At 50.6% G+C, this 24,504-nt stretch overlaps 1 protein-coding gene and 1 pseudogene across 6 annotated transcripts in view; both read right to left on the bottom strand.

Annotated features, from left to right (window-relative positions):
* OSGEP (O-sialoglycoprotein endopeptidase) overlaps positions 1-24,504 on the bottom strand; it is a 1,118,717-nt gene that overhangs the window by 949,947 nt on the left and 144,266 nt on the right. For 4 of the 6 annotated variants that reach the window (XM_086927086.1, XM_086927085.1, XM_086927087.1 and 1 more), the window contains exon 3: positions 20,471-20,590. The exons of the other annotated variants lie outside the window; for them this stretch is intronic. In XM_086927086.1, the coding sequence (XP_086783212.1) occupies positions 20,471-20,590 (120 nt within the window). The remainder of the gene's footprint in view (positions 1-20,470; positions 20,591-24,504) is intronic. 6 annotated transcript variants of the gene reach the window in all.
* LOC147708365 (uncharacterized) lies at positions 7,739-8,882 on the bottom strand (annotated as a pseudogene).

Genomic DNA, 24,504 nt, shown 5'->3' with positions numbered 1-24,504 from the left:
TTTCCCTTTTTGCCTCTTTTGTTCCTCTCCCTTTCTCTGACTTTTCTATATTTCGGGTTTCTATTTAGGGCGACAGGCACGCTGCTGGGGGGGAAGACCGTAGCCTTCTGCAGGGGTGCAGGGTGGGGTGGGTGGGTTGGGGCCTCTTATCTGTTCCTTTTTCCCTTAGTTCTATGGCTCTTTTGTATCCCTTTATCGGGGCGCCGTGTCTGTGCGTGTCTCCCATGGTGTGATTGCAGATGGGGACGGGGGGCGAGTTGTCCTTCTTTCTATGGTATTGATTGCGCATATATTACGACTTGCACGCCCTAACCCCGATAGCGGGATCCTCAGTCACTTTGCGCGCTTTTATCGCTGTGGGGCGCGTGCAGCAGCGCGTCGTTCTTCTTCTCATCTTTATAATACTCCCCCCCCCCCCCCTCTTTTTCTTATTATTTGGGTTAGTATAGAGGATGATTGTAACCACTGTTGCTGTTCTGGTTCCTCCGTTATGCATCAGTAAGATAATTGGGTGGTCGGTGGACAGGCGACGAGCCACGGTGGGCACTGATTTGAAATATGGCATCTATATCCTGATTGAGGTGAACTGTTGCTGATAACCGTCTTTATTGATGCCTTTATGTCTTGATGCTTAATTCGTAGCCCGCTATGGGAACTCAGATGTTTAAAAACTGCAACTGGTCCTGCTATATTCCCTATTATAAAATTAACCTTCTTTGATCCTGTTTTCAGCGGTCGTGCTCAGCTTTTCTCAGATTGAACTAATTGCTTACACAATGCTGGGTGCTACCGGAATACCTCCTTATTGATTTATGTGCCTCTCAAAATGTGTCGTGGCCGGCCTGACTGGTTGTAGGCCCGTATTTGTATGCTCTTCTACGCACAATAAAGGTTTTAAAAAAAAAACAAACACCCCAAGCGCAATAAACGTATCGGGTCATGAGGAACCTCCCAGCCCAGGGCGATCAGGAGTTCTCTTTCGGCCCCCCTCCAGAACGGCGTCAAAGCCGGACAGCACCATACCATGTGGTAGAAGTCGGCTGGGGCTGAAGCACAGCGTGTGCAGGCTGGGGAGTGTTTCAGCTGGGCCTGGAATAGCCGTGTCGGGTTGAGATATGCCGTGTGCAAGTAATAGAGCTGGACCAGGCGTAGCTTGGAGGATGTGTTTAGGGTTTTGGGCGCCATAAGGGCATCCCTCCAGTCCGCCTCCTCTAAGGGGCCCACCCAACCCTCCCATCGAGCCCTGAGCCGGACCAGAGAAGCGGGACCATTGTTCACTAAGGATCGGTAGATACGGGACACTCCTCCCATCCCTAGGTTTCCCATCATCATTTTCATTTCATATATCTTTATTTCGGCAATTTTTAGCCATAATAGATGTTCGAAACATAATAAAAAATACTATGTACATGGGTGAGAAGTAGGTTCAATTAAAACAAAAGTAGATTAACAGCAGTACAGGGACAGGTGGATATCTAAAATACATCGTCACTTGGGCCTCTAACGGGCCGAACTCCGGAATGGGGACAGGGGACAGGGGGTGAGACATGGGAGTGAAGGGCATGCCTGAGCTGTAGGTATTTAGAATGTTGGGAGTGTGCAAGGGCGTGACGCTGCTGCAGGTCCGCAAAGGAGCGGATGTGATCTCCCACCCACACAGCACCGAGCATCGAAACTCCGATGAGGTCCCACCGCCGGAACCCCTGCAAGGACGAGACCTCTTGCATCCAGGACCCGTACCATAATGGTGTCTGCCGAGTGAGTTTCCGGTCCCACCGCACGTGGCGGAGGGCTGTGCGCCAGGCAAGAAACACCGTCCTGGTGACCAGTGGCAGGGCCTGTGGAACTGGGCTACCGTACAAAAAGTCCGACGTTCCACGCGGTATGCAAGGTCGGACCAGCCGCCGCATACCAATCGTGGACGACGATGAGCTTCGTGGCTAGATAATAGAGGTGGAGATTGGTTACCCCCATACCTCCATCAAAGGGGGGGATATTACAGTGCATCAGAGATAGGCGTGGTCTTCCCCCTCCCCAGAGAAACTGGGTGAGAGCACTGTCCAGCTCGCGGAATCAGCTACGTGGCAGGAGGGCAGTAATGTTTTGCATTATGTAAAGAAAGCGGGGGGAGGACTATCATTTTGAACAGCGCACTCCTTCCCAAGGGAATAAGGGGAGAGACTGCCAACTGTTATCCTCCGCCTTCATCCGAACGACCAAGGGCGTGACGTTTAAAGCCCATTCAAGTTCTGGTAGAAGGGCTATCCAAACGCCAAGGTATTTAACCGAGTGTCTCCTGAGAGGGATGTCCGATTGCCAGTCAAAGCAGTCTCTGGAAGGATGCAGGGGCAACCAGGGTCGACTTTGCCGGATTGAGGCGGAGTCCGGAGACAGAGTCAAATGTGACAAGAGTCGCCAGACACCTGGGGCCGGAACTATCAGGGTCGCCAAATAAAGCAAGACTTCGTCCGCATATAGGGCTATCTTGTCCACTTGGCTTGAGTCCCAGGCCCAGCCCCAGATAAGTGGGTCCTGCCGGATGAGAGCCGCCAGGGGTTCCATCGCCAGCGCGAACAAAAGCGGCGAAAGCGGACACCCCTGGCGCGTACCCCTACGAATCGGGAAGAGCCCCAGACAGTTCTCCATTGAGGAGTACTCAGGCTCTAGGGTTAGTGTAGAGAATTCTGATCCGACGGCGTAATGAGGGACCAAAGCCCATCCTGTCCAGCACATCTTTTAGATACTCCCAGTTCACCGTATCGAAGGCCTTCACAAAATCTAAGAAGAGTAGTGCCAATTATGGGTTGAGGCGGCCTCTGTGAGCCAGAGCCAGCGAATACAGTGGCGAGTGCCCCTGGCAGGCATGAACCCGCATTGATCGGGGTGGACAAGATCCTGCAGAAGGGGCCGGAGTCTTTGAGCCAAAACAGTGGTGAAGATCTGGATCTCAGTATTGATCTGTGAAATCGGACGGTAGTCCGCACAGTTCAAGGAGGGCGGCTATGTCTTTGGAATGACCACAATCGTGGCAACATCTGACACGGGCAGGAATGCCCCTGCCTCTGCCACGTAGCGGAAAAGATCTACCAAGTGGGGGGCTAAAACGTCGCGTAATACTTTTGAGGGTACCCGTCTGGACCAGGCGTGTGGTGTGGGGGTGTGTGTGTGTGGGGGTGGTGTGTGTGGGGGTGGTGGGGGTGGGGGTGGTGGTGGTGGTGGGGGTGGGGGTGTGTGGTGTGTGGTGTGTGTGTGTGTGTGTGTGTGTGTGTGTGTGTTTTGTCCGTGTGTGTGTGTGTGTTTTGTCCGTGTGTGTGTGTGTGTTTTGTCCGTGTGTGTGTGCGCGTGGCGGTGAGCAGCGCGGAGGACAGCGGTGAGCTCAATTCGGTCCAAGAGGCCATTAACATTTCAAGAAACATGTGGAGGAGTCTAGTAATGGTCATTTAGGGGAAGTAACTGTCGAAGGGATGGATAGACATGTGGAATACCACCCGCCCGGAGTAGAACACCTCCCCACACCCGAGCTCAGAATCGGAGTCTTGATAGGTGGTGGTCTGCCCATCACCTATGGGAATCAGGGAAAGGAGGTAGTTAACTGCCAATAGGCATCCCCAGTGGCGGCCCGTAGGCGGCCAAAAATAACAAACTGATGAAGGACGTGATCTGCATGCCCGGTGGGAATTAATCAAAGGAGTATAAGCAAGACGAACTGCAAACAGCGGCCCGTAGGCGGCTAAACAAAACAAACTGTCGAGAGACAATGATCCCCCACCCCTCCCAACCCCCCCCCAATTCCCCCCACAATACACTACTGAAGTGGAAGCATCTGTCGCCCAAAAACCCCAACCATTCACTATACCACAAAAGGGTGATACGCTACTCTAAAACAGTTAGCTACAATCAGTCAGGAGCATGGCTACGTTGGACCCCCCTCCATATGTACGGATACATTCCCACATTGAGAAGCATGGAGTGGACAAAAAACATCAGACGGATCAAGTTCAGGATAAACAATGTAAAGGTAAACCCTGGCTAAGTCGGCCAGCAGAGCCAAGGAAGATCCCCGGTCCCGGGGTCGGGTATAGGATAGCCCCCACAGGTCCAGAAGAATCGGGAGAAGGCATACCACCAGGAACACTGATCACACCCCCTCCTCTCCCCCCAGAGCCACGGATCACAGGGCTCCCGGATAGATCCGAGTCAGACATGGCCCTCTGCCGGGTAACTTCCAGTCCAGGGGCGCTGCCCATGTCGATAAGGGAGGACATCAAAGCAGGAGAGGAGGCCCTCTGGTCCAAGGCCCGACTCAGAGAGCCCCGGGACTGCGTCCCTGGCGACCGAGAGCTCTGTCCCCGGCGGGCGCCCCCGTCATCTGGAACCCATTCAGCGCCGTTGCACCCCGGGCGCCTTCTAGCCTGGTCGGACCGTTGTCTTCAGGGCAGGTGCAGGGGCCACCCCGGACAGGAGGGGGCGCTCCTCAGTAAGCCAGGTCCACGCCGCCTGCGGGGTGTCAAAGAAGAAGGTTTTGTCCTGAAAGAACACCTTAAGGCGAGCCAGGAAGAGGAGGCCATAGCGAAGACCCATGGCCCTGAGTTTCTGCTTGACCTCATCGTAGGACCGGCGTTGGGACTGCACCTCCCTAGAGTAGTCCGGGAAGACCAAGATCCTGGAATTTTGGAAGTGCACTGGACCTTGAACCCTGGCGGCCTCCAAGATCGCATGCCTGTCTCGGAAGTTAAAGACCGGAAGGATGATGGAACGAGCGGGAGCTCCAGAAGGGTGTTTAGGAGCAAGGGAACGGTAAGCTCGCACCACCGCGAACCAGGGGGAGAGTTTCTCTTTGGGGATCCATGACCGGACCCATGCCTCGATGAAGGTATCAGTGCGTCCCGTTTCCACTCCTTCCGGAAAATCCAGGAGGCACAGGTTGTTTCTCCGGGCCCTATTTTCTGCGACCTCGGCCCTACGATGCAATTCCGCGATCTGTGCCAGTAGGCTGGTCACCTGGGACTTAAAGTGCCCACGTCGTCCTCTACCGTGGAAAGACAGGATTCTGCTTCTGTAATCCGGGCCGTGGCATTACGGAGGTCCTGCCGGATCAATGCCACAACCACCCGCACTTCCCCAATCTTGACCTCCACCGACGCCTGAAATGCACTGATCGCCTGTAGGATAGCGGAGAGGTCACCTCCGGCCGTTTCGGACCCCGCAACAGACCCAGCCACCGGGTCGCTATCAGGCTTGGTGAATTGGTCCATTGTAGTTTGAGTGGAGGGCCCAGGGACCGGAGAAGCGCAGTTTCTGCCCATGCTCCCGAAGGTTCAAGTGTGGGTGCGGGGAGGAGGGGGGTACGCAGCAGCACCCCAGCCGCAGCCGATCTCCCTCCCACTCCTCGGATTAAGGAACGCGGCCGTCCTCAGGGTAGTAAATCTCGTCCAGGTGTCGTCGGCTGCTAGAGCAACTCCAACAGGCCCAGGGCCCCCCACCGGTCGCACGAGCCTGGGCCCCCTGGTGAAAGGAAGGGGGGGGGGGGGTCAGGTACTCACGCGCACCACTCGACTAAGTGGCCGGTTCGCCCCACACCAAGCCAGAGCGCGCCTCCCAGCCTGCAGACAGTGAGGGGGCAGGGGGGGCCCCCCAGCCCGTGGATCAAGGTGGGCCAGGAAATCCAATGGGTCCTCAGGGTTAGGCACTCCCCCTCTCCAGCACCCTGTCACAGAAGGGCAGATTACTCCAGTGCAGGACCTGCTTTCTGCAGCCTCCAACCTCCAGCGCAAGAGGAAGAATGTCCACAAGCGCACACCACAGGATGACAGCGGGCGCGAATGACAAGGGCAGGCCGGTGGGGGAGGGGGGCATCCCAGCGGGGACCTCAACAAGGATGTAATGGGGGCCCACACCCGCAGCAAGGCAACTCCGGGCATCAGGAGCGGCCCGTCACGCCCTCCCACACCGCCACACACCGCTTATCGCGGGCACAGTCACTGGGGCTCTGTACATGCGCGGCCGGACACAGCCGCCGAGGGGCGCGGGGGAGGAGGCCCACAACACGATCCCCTGCCCCCTCACCTCCTCCAGATCTTCGTGCCGGCCACCAGCACCTCCGCAACCGCCCGCGGGTCTTCTCTGGGGGTCAGGCCGCGATCCAGTCTCGCAGCCGCCGGCAGGCACAGAGGCGATGCGCAGCTCCACCGGCAGGGGGTCAGGCACCTCCAATCTTCGGATCCCGCCACACGTCCCGGAGCCGATCCGCCACTACCCCTGGCTCCAGGGCGGGAGAGCACCCCTCGGTTTCGGCCACAGCTCGGCCCCTCGCCGCCAAAACAGTGCAGGGGCAGTCGGGGGCCCAGCCGGGAAGTTAGGCCACAGGAGCATGAGTTACAGGGCCGCCATCTTACAGCAGGGGAGCCGCCAGGAGCTGAGGGCCCTCAGGGGCAACACGGGCACCAGGAAGGCCCCACGAGGGGTCGGGGCGCTGTGAGTAGGATGCAAGAATCGCCTCTAGGACTTTGGAACGTTGATGGCCGGTATTAGTGGACTAAGTTGAGGCGGATGACGGAAGGGGTCCGGAGCACTCTTAGAGTGCGACCGCCATCTTGACAACTCAAGCCACGCCCCCAGTTCCCTCATTCTTACATGCTTTAATTGTGGATTGGAGTTACACTTGCTCCAGATTAGAACGAATATGCTACTTACCAGTGTGCATCTGTTCTTGGCATGTAGGGCTGCTGACATTCATATCGGTGTATAGATCGCCGCCTAGTGTTGGGTCTGGATGATTGCACATTGTTGTCCTGGAAGAGTCTTCGAAGTATCACGAGATAGGTGGCTCCTCCCCTGGACTACAGTGCGCATGGGCATCGACTCCATCCCCAGATTGTTTTTAGCCATTGTGGCAAAGATGGAGTGTAACACAGTGAGTGATGACCATGCTAAGAGTAATTCTGAGTGCTGCAGCCGCTACAGGCGCCGGGGAGGAGGGCGGGCGATATGAATGTCAGCAGCCCTACATGCCAAGAACAGATGCATACTGGTAAGTAGCATATTCGGTTCGAGGCATGTGGGCTGCTGAATTAATATCTGTGCATAGAATACATAGCAGTCCCTCCATTAGCGGCGGCCGCCTGTGCCAGCTGCAGCAGTTTGAAAAAATGTTTTTAGAACAGCCTGACCTAAAGCTGCCTGCTGTTTGGAGTGCACATCTACACAGTAGTGTTTCGTAAATGTGTGTGTGGTAGACCATGTGGCTGCTCTACATATGTCTTCTAAAGGAATATTTCCAAGGAAAGCCATGGAGGCCCCCAACTTTCGGGTGGAGTGGGCCCGTGGGGGAACCGTTAAAGTGCGCTTGGCTTTTTGATAGCAAATTTGAATGCACTTAACGATCCACCTGGCAATACCTGCTTTGGAAATGGGGTTGCCTTTGTGTTGTGGCGAAAAGGCAACAAATAGTTGTTTTGTTTTCCTAAAATCTTTGGTCCTATCTATGTAGTACATTGGAGCTCTTTTGACGTCTAGTGTGTGGAGCATTCTTTACGCCACTGACTCAGGATTTTGGAAGAACACTGGCAGTTCTATAGTCTGATTGATATGGAACTGTGAAACCACTTTATGAAGAAACTTAGGGTTAGTACCGCCCTGTTGGAGTGAATCTGTATGAATGGCTCCTGGATAGTTAGTGCCTGGAGTTCACTAACTCGTCGCAGCGATGTGATTGGTATCAGGAAAGCCACTTTCCACGTCAAGAACTGAATCTCGCATGAGTGCAGAGGCTCAAAAGGTGGACCCATCCGTCTGGTGAGGACCACATTTAGGTTCCATTCAGGAGCTGGTGGGTGTCGTGGAGGAATAACTCGTTTGAGTCCCTCCAGAAAGGCTTTAATGGCAGGCACTCTGAAAAGCTAGAGATGCTGCCTGTTTTGGAGATAAGCCGCTATGGCGGACAAATGTATATGAATGGAAGCACAGGCCAGATTGCATTTGTATAGATGTAATAGATAACAAATGATGTCGTGAATAGATGCGTCTAGCGGGTTGATGTTGTGGTCTGCACAATAAATGACAAACCGCTTCCATTTTGCCGCATAACATGCTCTGGTGGTGGGCTTTCTTGCCTCCCGTATGATATCCATACAGGCAGGAGGCAAGTTGAGGTAGCCAAATTCTAAGACCTCAGGAGCCAGATCGCCAGGTTGAGTTGTTGCGGATCTGGATATTGAATGTCGCCATGGCTCTGCGTCAAAAGCCTGGGTGTGAGGTGCAGCCTTTGATGCGGTACCACGGATAGTTCTAGAAACGTGGTGTACCATGGTTGGCGTGCCCACGTCGGAGCAACCAGGATGAGTGTCATTGAGTGTTGCTTCAGCTTGCGTGCCACCAGCGGTATTAGAGGTGCTGGGGGAAAAGCGTACGCAAATCTGCCTGACCAGTTCATCCATATCGCATTGCCCTGCGATTGTGGGTGTGGGAACCTGGCAGCAAAGCTTTGGCATTTGGCATTTTCCTTTGTGGCGAACAGGTCTATCTCTGGATGACCCCACTGCTGAAAGTACGGGTGGAGTACTGATGGGTGTATCTCCCACTCGTGCATTCGGTGGCTGTGCCTGCTGAGCAGGTCCGCCATCTGATTGTCTTTGCCCGGGAGGTGTTCTGCCATGAGGAAGATGTTCCTCTGAATGGCCCACTTCCACATGCTTTGAGCCAGATGAGACAACTGTGGAGAGTGCGTCCCTCCCTGCTTTTGTATGTAGTACATGGCCATCATGTTGTCCGTCCGGATCAACACAACCTTGTTGCACAGATGTACTTTGAATCCTTTCAACGCCATGAAGATAGCCATCAGTTCTAGAAGGTTGATGTGCATCCTTTGTTGCTGCGCTGTCCATAGTCCCTGCACTGTGTAGTGGAGTACATGAGCTCCCCATCCCTGGAGAGAGGCGTCCGTCGTCAGAATAATCTGTGGCACAGGCTCTTGGAACGGTCGGCCCCTGCAAAGGTTTTGTGGATTCCACCAATGCAGAGAGTTGACTGCACGACCGGTCACCAACACTAGGTCTTTCAACTGTCCGTGAGCCTGATTCCACTGACGTGCTAAGCACTCCTGAAGCAGACGCATATGTAGCCTCGCGTGCGGGACTATGGAAATGCAGGAGGCCATCATGCCTATCAACTGCATGAACACCCGTGCCGGAAGCGAGTGTTGTGGTCTGAATTTTGTATCAGCAATTGCATGCTGTTGATCCTCACTGAATTTGGCTGTGCTTTGGCTGCCAGAGTATCTATTGCTGCGCCCAGATACTGCCGTAACTTGGGCGGGCTGAAGGTGGGACTTTGGATAATTCAGTGAAAACCCCAGATCGTGAAGAAGATGAATGGTGTGGGACATGTGTGCGGCACACTGCTTGGCAGACTCTCCTCGATAAGCCAGTCGTCCAGATAAGGGTAGACGTGAACGTTCTGTCTTCGTAGGTGTGCGGCCACTGTCGCTAGGCACTTTGTAAACACCCTGGGTGCTATCGTCACTCCGAAAGGGAGGACCTTGAATTGATAATGCTGACTCTGAATGGTGAACCTGAGGTATTTTCTGTGTGATGGGTGTAGCGGAATATGGAAATATGCATCCTTCAGATCTAATGTTGCGAGGAAATCTCCCTGACTGAGTAACGGTAAAACCTGCTGCAACATGAGCATGTGAAAGTGTTTTGATAGAATGTACTGGATTAGGGGTCTGAGGTCCAGTATGGGTCTGAGGGACCCTTCCTTTTTTGGGATCAAGAAGTACAGCGAGTACACCCCTGTACCTCTTTCCTCCACCGGCACGAGCTCTATTGCTCCTTTTTGCAGCATGACGACTACCTCCTGCTGCAATAAGTGCAAATGCTCTGTGGACATAGGACGGTGTCTTGGGGGTATGTTGGGTGGAGTGGATGTTAACTCCAGGCAATAACCGTACTGGATAAGCTTCCTCACCCACCTGTCTGTCGTGATGGATTTCCAGACTGGCAGGAACTGTTGCAGTCTCCCCCCGACCGGTGTGGTATGGTCGGGGGGCAGTGACAAGGCGTCACTGTTTGTTAGTGACGGAGGATCGGGAGCTGTTTCCACGACCTCTGCCCTTGGCGCGGTTTCCACGGTAGCCACCTCTACTTTGCTTGGTGTAGGTGGTCTGCGCGCCCCCTTTACTGTACTGTGTTTGCTGGGACAGCTGGCCTCTGGAAACTCCTCTATTATTTGAGCGACGAAAAGAACCACCCCTGAACTGCTGGGACTGTAGAGCCCCCATAGACTTTTCAGTCTCAGTGTCCTTTTTGATCTTTTCCAAGGTGGTGTCCACCTTTGGTCCAAATAAGTGATCAGGGTTTACAGGCTGATTTAGTATGGTGGTTTGTATCTCGGGCTTGAAACCGGAGATTCTCAGCCAGGCATGTCGCCGTAACATCACACTTGTGTTAATCGCCCTGGCCGCGGTGTCTGCTGCTTCCAGTGCGCACTTGATAGATGCATTTGAGATAAGCTTCCCTTCCTGTATGAGCATCTCAGCTGCCTCCTTATATTCATCTGGCAAGTGTTGTAACAGGGTTTCAAGAGTATCGTAATGAGCCCTGTCATATCTGGCCAAGAGTGCCTGAGTGTTGGAAATGCGCCAGATATTGGCCGCTTGAGCTGCCACCCTTTTCCCTGATGCCTCTAGCACTTTAGATTGTTTGTCAGGGGGAGGAGCATCACCCGTTGTTTGCGAGTTTGCCCTCTTCCGGGCATTGGAAACAACCAGAGAATCCAACGGCAACTGTCCCTTGATGTAGGTAGGGTCCCCAGGCGCCGGTTTGTACTTTTTCTCAATTCTGGGGTTTATCACCCTGGCCCTTGTAGTCTCTTTAAAAATGTCTCCAGCATGTTTTAAGACACCCTTTAGCATTGGCAGAGTCTTGACAGTCCTTTCTGAGGTGGAGAAGGTGTCAAACAAAAAATCCACTTCAATAGGGTCAGCATGGAGCTGGACATCATGATTTTTGGCTGCCCTTTCAATAAGTGCATTAAACGCCGCCGAGTCTTCAGTAGGCGAGGTTTTTACAGCATACACATGACTGTCTGGGGCAGTGTGTGGATCTCCTGGGTCAGCGGCGTCTGCCCAGGGTTCATTGTGATCTTCAGGATCAGTGTCTATAGGATAGTTGTACTCCTCATTGTCACCTTCCCCTGTCACGACATCCGAGTAAGTGGGCGAGATATAAGCAGTGTCTTGGTCATGTGGTGAGATAGGTTCGACAAGAAGGGGTGATGTAGTCGAATCCTTCTTCTTTTTCAGTGGAATTTTATATGACTCCATAGGCTGTTCCGGGGCGATCTTTCGCTTGTAAATAGAAAGTCTACCCGTATCTGCGTTATTTAATTGCATCGACTGCTCTTCAAGCGGAGGCTGTCGATGCTTTGTGACTACTTCCGCAGTTGTGGGCTTCGGCCCCGTGGACACCTTCCTGGACGCTCCGACGGCTGTCTTAGGGGCGAAGGCCTTAGGTACCACCTTCGGCGGCAGCGTGAACTGGATGGGCGCCGACTATTTTTGAGGTTTACTGGTAGGCTTCGTTGGTGGAGTATCCTTCGGTCCGACAGTGGAAGCCTTCTCTTTAATGCGTTTTAGCGATTCCGACACCTGCTTTGTAAAGGAGGCGGACGGTTGTGTCGACTCGATGGGTTCCTTCGAGCCACCGGCAGGCGTGGACTCGAGGGTCGTACCGCTTTTAGCCTTGTCTGGTCGACGCGCAGGATCGAGAACCTTTCGAGCTCCGAGTCCTTTATCTGTGTCGACAGCCTTCTGCGTCGATTTTTTCGGGTCGACGTCCTTGACCAGTTTTTTCGGTGTCCCAGTCTTCGGCTCGACACCCTTGAGCGACCTCACCGGGTCGATAACACCTTTATGCTTCGTCGGTGCCGATAGTTCAGAGGACTTCGAGCCGACCAAAGCAATACGCACTTTTGGTTTCGATTTTGCCTCCAGTGCTTTCGGTTGCGTAGACACCGATGCTTTCTCTTTCGGTTTCGATCGGTCAACCAGTGGCTCGTTAGAAACGTCCGAAGCCGGGCCTTGAGGCAGGGCTGTAGAACCAGGTGTACGATCTTGGGTAAGGCCATGTGGCGATCCCTCGACCTGAGCCTTATTAAGTGTTTTTGTCCCGGCCCCCGTACCAACGGTCGGGCCTAGCTCCTCGCTCGAGCTATCTTCCACGGCCCCAAAGGCCCCATCGTCATCTCCTACCTCGTCGACGACGTCTTCATTATCGACCATTTCAATATCAGCGTCGTAACTGGAATCGATCTCCGAAGCAGGATCAGACACGTTCTCCCGAACTTCCTGCTCGACTCCTTCATCCTCCTCGGTATCGAAAATGTTCACCGGGTCAGGTGCCGTCTGCTGGGGCTCCTTGCGCGCTGCGCGTCGAAGTCGAATCGTCTTCATGGAGCGGAAACGAGAACAAGCCATACAGCTGGCTTCATCGTGATCCGGAGACAGGCCCTTGTTGCACAACGGGTGGACGTCGATGTGAGGATATTTTGAGTTGTAAACGGGGCATCTTTTGAACGGGCTCTGTTCCATTATGGATCGTCGATAAGGGCTCTGGCGTCGACCGGGCCTTCAGTGCCGAAAAGCCACGTGGCTCCTCTGGACGTCCGGCTCGGGAACTGAGCTGGAACAAGAAACTGGGCACCGATCGCAAGACAATACCGACGATAACTAAAGGCCTTTTGGCCAAAAGGAAAGTTTTTTATCGATTCCGAACTTGAGTTAACAAATATGCCTCCGAACACAATGGCGGAAAAAAACAAACAATCTGGAGATGGAGTCGATGCCCATGCGCACTGTAGTCCAGGGAAGGAGCCACCTATCTCGTGATACTTCGAAGACTCTTCCAGGACAATAATGTGCAATCATCGGGACCCAACACTAGGCGGCGATCTATGCACAGATATGAATTCAGCAGGCCACATGCCTCGAACATAAAACTCCTGATTCCAATGAATGATAAAGTTCAAGAATAGGCTTTCAATATTTTGAGCTGTTGTCTAGAAACAAAAAATAAAAATTATGTCTAGTCTAGAGAATGAAAGCAGCTGCACCAAATCCACACCGTGACTCCCGCAGTCACACCATAAATCAGTGTCTCACGAGCTTTGACCCAAGTAGTCAAACCATAATGAGTGCCATGTACTCAAACCAAACTACTTCTAACCCAACTCTCATGTAGACCCAACCTGTATATGCCCAAAATACAAACCAGTAGACATATAGTGATAATCTACGTGTCAAAAGCAAAGTGATCAAAGTCAAAAAAGTAACGGAGAAAAAACGCAACGTAAAAGTCTTTTTTGCGTCAATACGACCCAGAAATAAGGGATGTATAAAATTTGAGTCGATTCACATATACTATTTTGCACATAATTACTGGTCGCTCTATTTAACAACTGAAGGAGTCCATAATAAGCTCCCTGCTGAGAAAAGAGATAAATTATTTAAAATGGAATAATCTTGCTAACAAATTACATTTATACACTCCGTCTCACTAAAATATGCAATCGAGCAACGTCTCTGCTAACTTACCTGGTATCACGCAAAAGTGTCCAACATGCCAATCCGTTCAGAGCAGTAAATCCCAACGTTCGTCATCATACGTGTTAATAGAGCGTTGCAGTCATGTGACCTAATCAGAGCTAGAAAGAGCTAAAAAGTAAGTATCTAAAGGTAGGGTACTGGAGCCCTCGCCATATTAGAAAGGCCAAAATCTTAAAAGTCCTCAAGAGAGATTTCCATAGTACACATAATTGTTACACCTTATGTCTTCAGGCATAGTGCGATGCAGTATAGCAATTTGGTTACGCAAAGTAAACCATCCAATCGTATTCAAACAACATTGTATCCACCTAATATTGAGGCAGCTTGAACACTTCCGTAAGGGTGGTTCTAACCCATCCTTACTGATCTTTATAATGGGTCTGCTCAGGGCTTTAAGTGGGATGAAAAAACTGGGGGGTCTCTCAAAGGGGTTGTGGCCAATGTAATTAAGGGCGTGGCTTAAAAACACCCAAGCTAAAAATCTGTGCTTAGCTTACTGTGCCGCCAACTGGTATTTTGCGGTTTCTGTCATTGCAACAAGTCAGGACTAATGGCTTTGTCAATGGTTGTTAGTTGCATAAGATAACTAAGCAGCAACTATGGCCTGTATGTACTATTGAAAACGCTTCCACTTAAAGCCCTGGTGACACCATGACAATGTTGCTGCTCCTGAGTGTCAAAAAGAGAAGGGGAAATCCAGAGAGAAAATTACTCTCTTTAAAGGGTTTCCCTTCCTCTATAATGCTCGAGAAAAACGGACCGCCTGTACCAGGGCACTAACAGAGCCCTATAGAGACCAGTTTCAAGGCCCCCTTTAACAAGCATTTACAATGCAACGGTCTTGCCTTTGCAAAAGTTAGAGCTATTGGCATTGTAAATTACAACATTTTTATTTATGTGTTGGTTTTGAAAACAGATAAATAAATGTCATTGTCATTTACAATGCCAATAGCTTAATCTCTCGCAAATCCAAGACCTATTGCATTTGCACCCACACAGAGCATAATTCCAAGAGCCAGCAAAGGGGAGTGTGTGGAGGGAGGGAGAGGGGGAGAGGTGGAGAGAGGGAGAGGGGGAGAGGTGGAGAGAGGGAGAGAGAAGGAGAGAGAGGGAGAGAGAAGGAGAGAGAGAGGGAGAGAGAAGGAGAGAGAGAGAGAGAGAGAGAGAAGGAGAGAGAGAGAGAGAGAGGAGGAAGGGGGGAGAGGGGGGGAGAGGGGGGGAGAGGGGGAGAGAGGGGGAGAGAGGGGGAGAGAGGGAGAGAGGGAGAGAGGGAGAGAGGGAGAGAGGGAGAGAGAGAGAGAGAGAGAGAGAGAGAGAGAGAGAGAGAGAGTGTGTGTGTGTGTGTGTGTGTGTGTGTGTGTGTGTGTGTGTGTGTGTGTGTGTGTTTTCTCTCTACGGTGCACGACCCTCCCCCACAGCTGCACGGGGAGCCATGTCGCAGGGCCAGATACTGGCAGTAAGTCGGTCGCTGAGCGACCCACTAAAAAAATGGGCATGATCCGTCCCAATCGCCGCCATAGAGGGACCAGCAAACGGGACACCTTCAGGGCAGAGAGCAGCGTGTCTGTTTTCAATGTATATATAGCTGCTGTCGCACGCAGTGAATTCCCTGGCCACTCACATCACCCAGCACCTTTCTGCGGCTCACGGGACGCCGCCCGCACCCGGCCTACACCCACCTCTGCCACCATGGACCTGTGCTAGGCCGTGCCACGCTCACCACCTCCGGCGCCGGGTACACAGGGGCCAGCCTTCACTGCAGCCGCCGCAGTCACCAGAGTTCTCTGCTACCTCGTTCCCTCTCACGGCCGCACAGGGCCTGGAGTGGCACCTCCCGCAGGCACAAAGCTCAGTCCTCCCCAATCCGATCCCTGATGGCACGCAAGCTTTCTCAAGGCAAAGAGGGCACACCGACCCAGCGATGGCAGCCCGTCTCAAAGCTCCCCGGGCGCCGCCATTTCCGGTTCGGTTCCCCCCAGCTTGCAAGAGTGTGCTGCCTTCTGCATCTACCGGCTGTCGCAATAAAAGAAGATTGCTTGGGTATACTTTTACTAGCTAATCCAGAGTCGGGCGCCAATCTTAAGTTTGACCCCGAGCTCACGCTGCCCCACCACGCCACATTCGTCTTTCTACATGTTTCCGCCTGGAAGCCATCGCCTCGCTGTCCTGCCTCTTGTCTAGGATGACGTCTGCACGGCCCGCCTCTCACCGACAACCTTGATCTTTCCAAAGGAACATGTAGACAATGTGCAGAGGGTTTAGGGGCTGCCTGTGGATGAGGTAAAGGGTTTTGGGGTGGTTAAGCGGGCGGTGGTGCGAAAGCAGATATTCATGCCTGTGAACCTGATGGCTCGCGAATGAGGGTGAAGTCCGAGACTTAAAACATGATCCTGTTAAAGGGGAAAATATGGTAAACAAGCGCTCGGAACAAGCACCCGAGTTCCTGCTGGCATAAAAGGTTCCTTATCTTCTTTATGGGGCCATCTGGATCCATAAAGAAGATAAGAAACCTTTTACGCCAGCAGTAAGTCAAGATCCCAGTCTGAATAGGACGGGGCTTAAAGAGAAAGAAGAACGTCACTAGGACCTCTTTTCCAATGGCTGGCCACCGTTTACCATGAATGGTGACGCCAGCCAATGGAAATGAGGGGCGGGGCTTAACCTCACTAGTGAAACTCACTCTACATCATTAAATCTCGCCAGCTCGACTGCGCATGTGCGCAGTCTTTCGCAGGCAGAGACCTAAAAAACTGTCGGTGCTCCGACTCTGAGAGACCCGTCCCACTTAAAGCCCTGGGTCTGCTCTAGGAGGGGCATCTATCAAAGTTGTCAGTCGTGCCCACGAGGCTATAGTTCTCCGTATTGACAATATAGGCATCACAACCATCAATTCACCGGCTGCACCACACCTTGCAGCGCAGTGGCCCAGCAACGCACAAGGGAAGCAGGCAGCACCGAGTGCACCCCCAAGTTGCCATCCTTTTACTGGCTCCGCAGCTCCGTTGACGGACGAAATTTTGTGCAACCAATCGTCCTCCAAGACACAGGATCGATGTCTGGGTAGTTAGCTATGGATATCGGAGTGTTTGCCCCTATTAAATATATGCAATACAGTGCTATAGACAAATTCTATGTAATAAGGATGTTTAGAGGGTGTTGATGTTTAGTTCTAGAACTTCACTGAAGATTCTGAGCACTGCCAATATTTGAACAATGTAGAATTTAAGGGTGTCCCATTTATAGGTGGTTTATCTCACACTGAGGTTGTAAGAAAGGCACTATGGATGTCCACTGTGCCCATCTCAGGAATGTGTGAGTAATGCATTTTACCAAAATACAAAGAGGTGTCTATAGGGCCTGGTAGAAAGTGTCTTTCAGTGACAAATGCATAACTGTGGACCTCTTTAATCAAAACTGTGGTAATGTGAAATCATTAAGAGGATAATATCATGGGAAGGCGGGGCTTGGTAGCCAAACATGGTGGTCGCAAGGCTCTGTGTTTCTAGGCAAACACAGAGCCTCACTCTACCCAGCAGATGAAGCAGAGTTGGCAAGAAAACTGTAGAGAAGACGCCACCTGATGGCGCACTGTGTGGATTCTGTGGAATGACTGCTGTGCAGGCGGAGAGCGGCTGTGGCTGAAGAGGATCCAGGGCAGAGATGCCCCTTTTGTTCCCCTGGCGGCTCCACTGCTTCATCGGCAGAGAAATAGTGTGACCCTGTGACACCACAGGCCAATTTAGTGAGTCACTACAGGCTGCCACCAGACGAAGACAGGGAGCGGGCCCAACAGGTGTGAGGTGAGCTGACTTGCAGCAGTTGGGTGCCCCACCTAGAGCAAACCCATTTTAGAGATGACCTGAAGCTTGTAGCCTAGGTACAACTCGACACCGAGAGGGCCTCCACTCCACTGCAGCTGTGCTGTGAAAAAAGGGAAGGAGGTACCTAGGGGGTTTGCAGGGGCTGCCGGAGACATAAGAGGCAGAGAAACAAGGCAGAGAAACATGATCCATAGGTGGCTTGCCCACCCGCCTCAATGTTTTGCCCCTACTGAGTACGCCATTGTTAAATCACTTTTGAAAGCTATGAATCAGACGCTTTGATTGGGCATCTGCTGTCCTGGGACGAGATAGTGTGGTGCCCCCAGGCCTCTTTCCTTTCTAGTGGAATAAGTGAAATGACCAGTTTCAGGACTGGGAGGTGAATGGAATGTGATCATGTTGATCCCTGAGGAAGGTGGTGGCAGATGCGGGACATCCACAAGACAGAGAACACTGGGATAGGGGGTCACAAATTCATGATGCAAGGGAAAAATTATATATTTTTTTAATTTAAATCGATAAATAGGCCAGTGTCCCCCAGCAAGCCAGCATGATTGAGAAGTTGATGGAGCGGCTGGAGTCCCGAGGTGATCCTGAAGAGATGGCCAAACTAGGTTTAATTCTTTAGGCTATCAAAGAGACCAGGTCTGCCTTGGAAGAAAAGATAGATGGATTTCAACAGAAGAGGAGGTACAACCCTTTAATACAGAGGGACCGAAAGGATGTAGGCTCAAGCACCTTTCTTTAACACAGATTGGTAGCAATTCTATCAGTATGCTTCATTGTGGAGAGGGTCCACCACATACTGGCCTCCAGGTCTCCCTCAGAGCACCCCTAGTATGTGCCCGGAGTCATGAGACCCCTGAACTATGCTGGGAGAGACAAAATATTACACACAGCTAGACAATGTCTTTTAGTCTTTCCAGATCATCATAATGTGGCAACAAAGTAAATCATATGGGTAAATTAGAAACTTAGGGCAATATAAATCATGTATATGACATTGCACCCTGCCGAGCTGAAAGTGTTTATTTCAGGTAAAGTCCATATTCTTTGAAACGCCTTAAAGGAAGCGTGAATTTGGGGAGGAGGAGGGTGGGCTGGAGGGGAGGCAACATCAACACATTAAAATTCAGTGCAAGACTCAACAGGGTAAGTCCAAGAAACATCATTCTCAATCATATGGTGTCAACTTGAAATGCAGACGATAGCACCGTACAAAGTCAAGGAAGATGACAGCTGACATTGTGCTAAGAAACGGGCTTATGCTTTCTTATTATAACAAGAGGCACAGGTGTTGGGCAATAACTCCAATTCATGAGAAAGTGGAGATCCGTCAAAGTTTTTATTCTGGTTTTACCAAAGGCTCCATGGGAGTTGCCATACTTTTGCATAAATCTTTCCCTTTTGTAATGACGGAAATGTACCATGATGCACTGGGAAGGTGGGTTATGATCGCAAGTCTCCTAGATGTAGAACACTGGACCATTCCATCTGTACAAGGCCCTCCTACATTAGATGAAGATTTATTTCTAGGACTTTCCTTGCTGCTGTTTTCTGTGCTCTGGTGCCAGGATGTGGATAGTGCAGTTGTCTAGGAAATAGCCATATTTTCAACTGTCTTCAGAGATGTATATGTGCCTGAATGTTTTTTATGCTGGCTCATAGTAAGGTCCATAGCTTGCCTGCTTGTACTGAGAAAGAATTGCCTCCTACGGATTTCTTATGGTAAGGTGGTATGAGATGATAAGAGAAATGATGCAAGCCTGAAGCGTAGTGTTCTTTGGTCTGTATTGCTTGAATTTAACTTACAGGCATAGAGGTCATCTTTCTTGAAGGGAGGGGGGTGGAGTGGGGGGGGGGGGGCGGGGAGGGGGTCTGTGGACAATGCAGAGTACCTTGAATATTACCCTTCTAGCTATAGGTAGCCAGTGGAGCAAATGCAGGGCTGGGGTTATGTCTTCTCTTGGGTGAAAGTGGAGAAGCCTTGCAGCAGCATTTTTGGAGGAGTTATAGTTTGCATATAATTAATGTGAGAGCGCCCAGGTATAAGCTGTTGGCATAGTCAAGCTTGGAGATTATGAGTGTGGGGATGGCTCAAAGTTTGTTGTTGTGTAAGGTATGGGAAGAGGAGTGTTATCGTTGTGTAAAGGCACCCTTTGTGACATTGTCAGCATGCAGTATGAAAGATAGGTCTGAATCCTTAGTTGAGACTGGTTTGTAACTTCTTTAGATGTTCTAGGAGGGGCTTCAAGTTCCATAGGCCGTATGGCAGTATGCTGGTATTGTTGCAATTGTCCACAAGTCATAATCTCAGTCTTTGCGGTATTGAGCTTTAGACGGTTAGATAGTATGGTTCTTAACTTTGTAAGAACATCGCACATCAGAGCACCAAGATGCCACATCCAGAGCTTCTATGGGCTACTGGGTCTGATGGTTCTGTAGACTAATCCATTCACTCAAAAAATCTGTGTTTGACCCCATGTACACTTGTTTGAATCCCAGAAAAATACACTGTAAATGTAAATGTATTTGAGCTTATATAGCGCACAGCTACCCACAAAGGGTTTCCCGGCGCTTGCTTAGGGAACCCGTCCTGGTATTCCCCTGTGAGATAACCCCGGCAGGGTATCCACAAGGTGAAAGCCAGGCATCCCGCCGCGAGGGGCCGTTGTGGAGATTAAGCAAGCTATTGCCCAGAGTCGCAGAGTGTGAACCCATGAGTTGAGAAGGCACCGGAGCGAGAATTATCGAGTCCGTGGAATTTTTGAGCCCAAGACCCGACGAGGCGGGGAATTGAACCCTGGTCCAGGGCCGATCTCAGCTTCCGGGTCTGCCGCCTCTAACCCCTGAGCCACACTTCTCCACATTTTACCTTTTACCCTTCAGAGTCTATAAAAGGAGTACCACCATTTTATAGACCCTGAAGGGTAAAAGGTACAGTGTACTTTGCGGTTGAGTAACAAACCTCTTTTATTTAGTACCAAAATGCTCCAAAAACTGAATGTGTGCTTTACAAATGTGCATAATATGCGGTGTTACGCACCTTTAGTGTAGGCCACGCAGTCAATTTCTCTAGGGCTGATATTTGCCTCCATCAGCGCCTCATACAATACATCCAAGATGCATGAACGGTGGTGCTTTGCTGTGTCACTAGGCATGAAACCTGGAAAAGGACAGCTGCCATCAGTATTTCTAAATACATTGATTGTTTAAATTCATTATGTTATTGTCACATTACCTCACAGTTTTCCATAATGTCAATTAACAAAACCTGGATCTTGAGAGACTTGCTGGGGACTATTCGAGCATTGGCAAAGCCAATAGATATCGCCTATGAGTGATCTGTTGGCATTGGCAATCAGGCGGGGATGGAGAACAGGAGGACAGGTGGAGGTGGCGAACAGGAGGGAGTGGAGAACACTCACTATGAAAGAGCGCTACAAAGCAGCCATTGCTGCCAGCATCATAGAGCCTTTTTTCCTTCTTTCTTTTGTGAGGGGCAAGAAGAAACAGAGGTGGGGGGAAGAGAACACAAAGCACATGTTAATTTTATTTACAAGCAGGCGCTCCAGAGTGCCCAGATCGCACAATCACCCTCAGGGGACCTTTTGATGCTGATCAGTTGCTGGAAGAGGGGCAGAAAGAAGGAGAGTAAGCTTTGAGGTCCACATCAAGGAGAGCGCTGTAATATACTCTGCCAGTCATCCCCCTCGCCCCACCGTTACTCCTGCTGCACCCCCTTCCCCATCAAAAGATGGAGGATGGCTGCAACGTATTCCAGCTGACTAGACAGTTAGTTGTGAGAGCTGCAATGGGCACCAACAGAAGGATGGCTACGCCCATAAGAAGCACAAGTTGCTTACCGTGAAAAGCCTGTATGATATGCAGCAGCATAAACCTCCTCAGACGTAACTACTTGCATTGTGTTGGTTGTGACAGATGAAACGAGCTACAACAAAAGGATGTATGCAGGCTACAACGGAAAGAGGGAGGCTGGGGAAAGGCAACAACCGAATGAGGGAGGAGAGCGAGTGGGTATGTGAAAACAACAACAGAAAAACAACTGAGGTATTGTCGGTAGGCGCCAGTAACACTGACGAGAGTAAGGGGCACAAGGGTGGGGGGGGGGGTGGGGTGGTTGGGGTGGAGTACACAACATGATAGAGCCATCTGTATAACATGCAATCCGACAAAGGGCTGAATCAGGAAGGAAAAGGTAGAGCCTAAAAGAACAAGCATTGGAAATGCCAACGGTTTCACATTTATTTGAGTTAGAGCTATTGGCATTGAAAATGGCAGCCTTTTACCTATGTGTTACCAAGTGTATGTATGTGGTATGCAGTGGAATTATGTGGATTGGACTGGATTAGTAAATTGTGTAATTGTGTGGTGTGAATTGGATTTGTGTAGTGGAAATATGCGGTATGGTTTGCTTTGGAAATATAAGGATAGTAATTCTGTGGTATTCAGTGTAGTGAAATTATGTGGGGTGGGACTGTGTGTTATGAGTGGAATTATGTGGAACAGTATTTTTTTGTTGCGGAGTGGTATGTAGTGGAATTTAATTATGTGTTGTGCTGTTGAGATTTGTGGCACGATGTGGAATTGTGTGGTGTGGATTGGATGTATGTGGTGTGCTGTGCAATTGTGTTGAGTGATATGTGGTTTGGCATCTAATTGTGTGGTGTGACATGGAAATGTGCGGATAGCTTTGTGTTTTTGGTGACGAAAAAGAACAAAAATATAGGAGCTAAGCTAGGGTGACCAGAAATTTAAAGTAAAAAACCGGGACATTTCCCAAAATTAGAAGGACTACAATTTTCCTTCAACCCAGCACACAGAATGACAGTGCTCCTTAGCAGAGAATTACTAAAGAGACAGTAAGAATATACATAAAATGCCATTTAAAAAGCCAGTAGCATGCCTGTTCATCAAAGTGCTTTTTTTTTTTTATAACAGTTGCTTAATATCCCTGCTTTGCAAAACATAAAACGCCTCGCACCGTTTTCACCCGACCCTCTCTAAAAACCGAGACATGAGCTTAATTTCATAAAATCTGTCAAGACAGCTGGCAAAAAATCGGGACTGTCTGGGCAAATCCGGGACGCCTGGTCACCCTAAGCCAAGCACCAGATCTGTCTGTTTGGCTGTTTAAAAAAAATAAAGGAAAGAGTTAAAAGCTATTTGCGTTGTAAATGTCTCTTACCGGGAGGCAAGATGGCAGCAGCCGTTCCTTTGGCTGTGTACGCGTTCTCACCCTCCCAATTCAACTCCCCCCCCCCCCCCCCACCCCCGCTGTGATCTACAACAGAATCATATGTTTGGCTGTACTATCAGAGTCGCTGCGAGAATGATTTTCACTGTCCATGTCTTTCTTTTCTGACGCTACTACAGCTAAGCCTTACCCAGTATCTTCCCTGTTGTTCTTGGCTGGCTCTCTCGGCGTGTGGACGTGGAGCACCTCTTGCAGGAACTCCGATGCCACCAAAGATGGTGAGAGGGGCGAAAGTTCACAGCCCGATGCTTCTGGGTCTGCGAAAAGCACAGATGGACTGCAGCACAGGCAAGGCGGCAGCTTTGTCAACCTGGAAGGATCTTTGGAGAGACTGAGCCTTGTTGACGATGGGAGGAAAACGGTTCCACCGCTATTCTATTCAGGTAAAAATAAACAGAAGGGTCAAACTTTGCTGCAGAAACGGTAAGCTACTGGCAGTGCTGTAAAGGACGGTCCTGTAACAATAGTCAATCCGCGATCTCATCAAGCGGAGCCGTGTGTGTTCGATCAGACTATTGATCAGTGCACTGATGAGGGCTCTGATAACGGTGGGAATACGTGCAAGGAGGGAGAGATTTCTGGATCTGGAGTGGCGCTGGCAAACGGGGGGGGGGGGGGGCATAAACTCCAACGGGTAAGTCCAGGAAACACCCCTGCCCTTTTGGATATAGAACGTGCTAGGGGACACTCAGGACACTCAGGACCAGCCCAGCTAACAGATTTTTGTGGCTCATAAATCCGAACAAAAAGCTAAGAAGTAAAGGATTGGGGGCTACAAGTCAGTTCAGGGCCAGGACGGGAGTGATCAGAGCCATAGGTTGGATAATCCTGAGGCTTTGAAGGACACGGATTCTGGAGATTAATTTGATGGGTCTGAGAGGGAAAAACAATGTATCGGAGGACGAGACCCCAGGCGCTATAAGGCATGGTTTGGGGAGGGGGGGGGGGGGACATCTTGGAGCGATTGAGTGAGTCAAGCAGTTTTCACTTTGAAGAGGAGGCTAAAGGGAACATGGATATTAGATCAAGCATAGTATAGAACAAAGAGCTCCCGTGCGGGCAGACTTAAGATACTGCGGGGGCACTCGCATGGGACTACTCATTTTTGTCCGGCCTAGGGGTGAACGGGCAGCTGCACCTCTGCATACAACTTAGCAGACCATCATGGCACAGAGAGGAGACAAAAATGGAGAGCCAAAGAACTCAAGGGGCGTGTCACTAACTGCAGTACTCCATTCGCCAAGCCATGCTCAGAATTCGCAGAGAGGATCTTTGAAGCAGAGACTCGAATTTCAATGCTGGAAGATAAGCTTGCATTTCAAAAATCCTTTACAGATTCATTGAGCAATCGGAAGTGACGATACTCAGTGGACGTTGGTGGACCTAGAGAACCGCCTCAGAAGAAATAATCTTTGAGTTCTTGGCATAGTGGAAGGTCTGAAAGGATCAAATGTTTAGAAATTTTATGTTGAACTGTCCACTGAAGCGTTTCCCGAGCTCACGCACTGGACTTGGAAGTTCAGAGAGCTCACCAGTTCCCTTTTAAACAGCACCAGTGTGCAGGACAGATAACAGCCAAACCTAGCGCAATTCTAATTTGCTTACATCATTTTCTGGCCTGGCAGGCTGTTTACGATCTTGCACGACCAGATAGAAAAAGGTTGTTAGAGGGAATTAGTTTTTTGTTAGACCCGATTTCTGTCATGCAACAGTTGAGAATTGTTGGCAACTTTGGCAGTTAATGCCACTTTTTCAGGGTAAAGGGGCCCAGGTTTTCCTTCTTAACCCTGCTACATAGAAGG

Source organism: Lissotriton vulgaris, chromosome 6, assembly GCF_964263255.1.
Source record: "Lissotriton vulgaris chromosome 6, aLisVul1.2, whole genome shotgun sequence".
Lineage (NCBI taxonomy): Eukaryota > Metazoa > Chordata > Amphibia > Caudata > Salamandridae > Lissotriton > Lissotriton vulgaris.
Note: the sequence above shows the minus strand (reverse complement) of the source record. Positions and strands in the feature narration are given on the sequence as shown.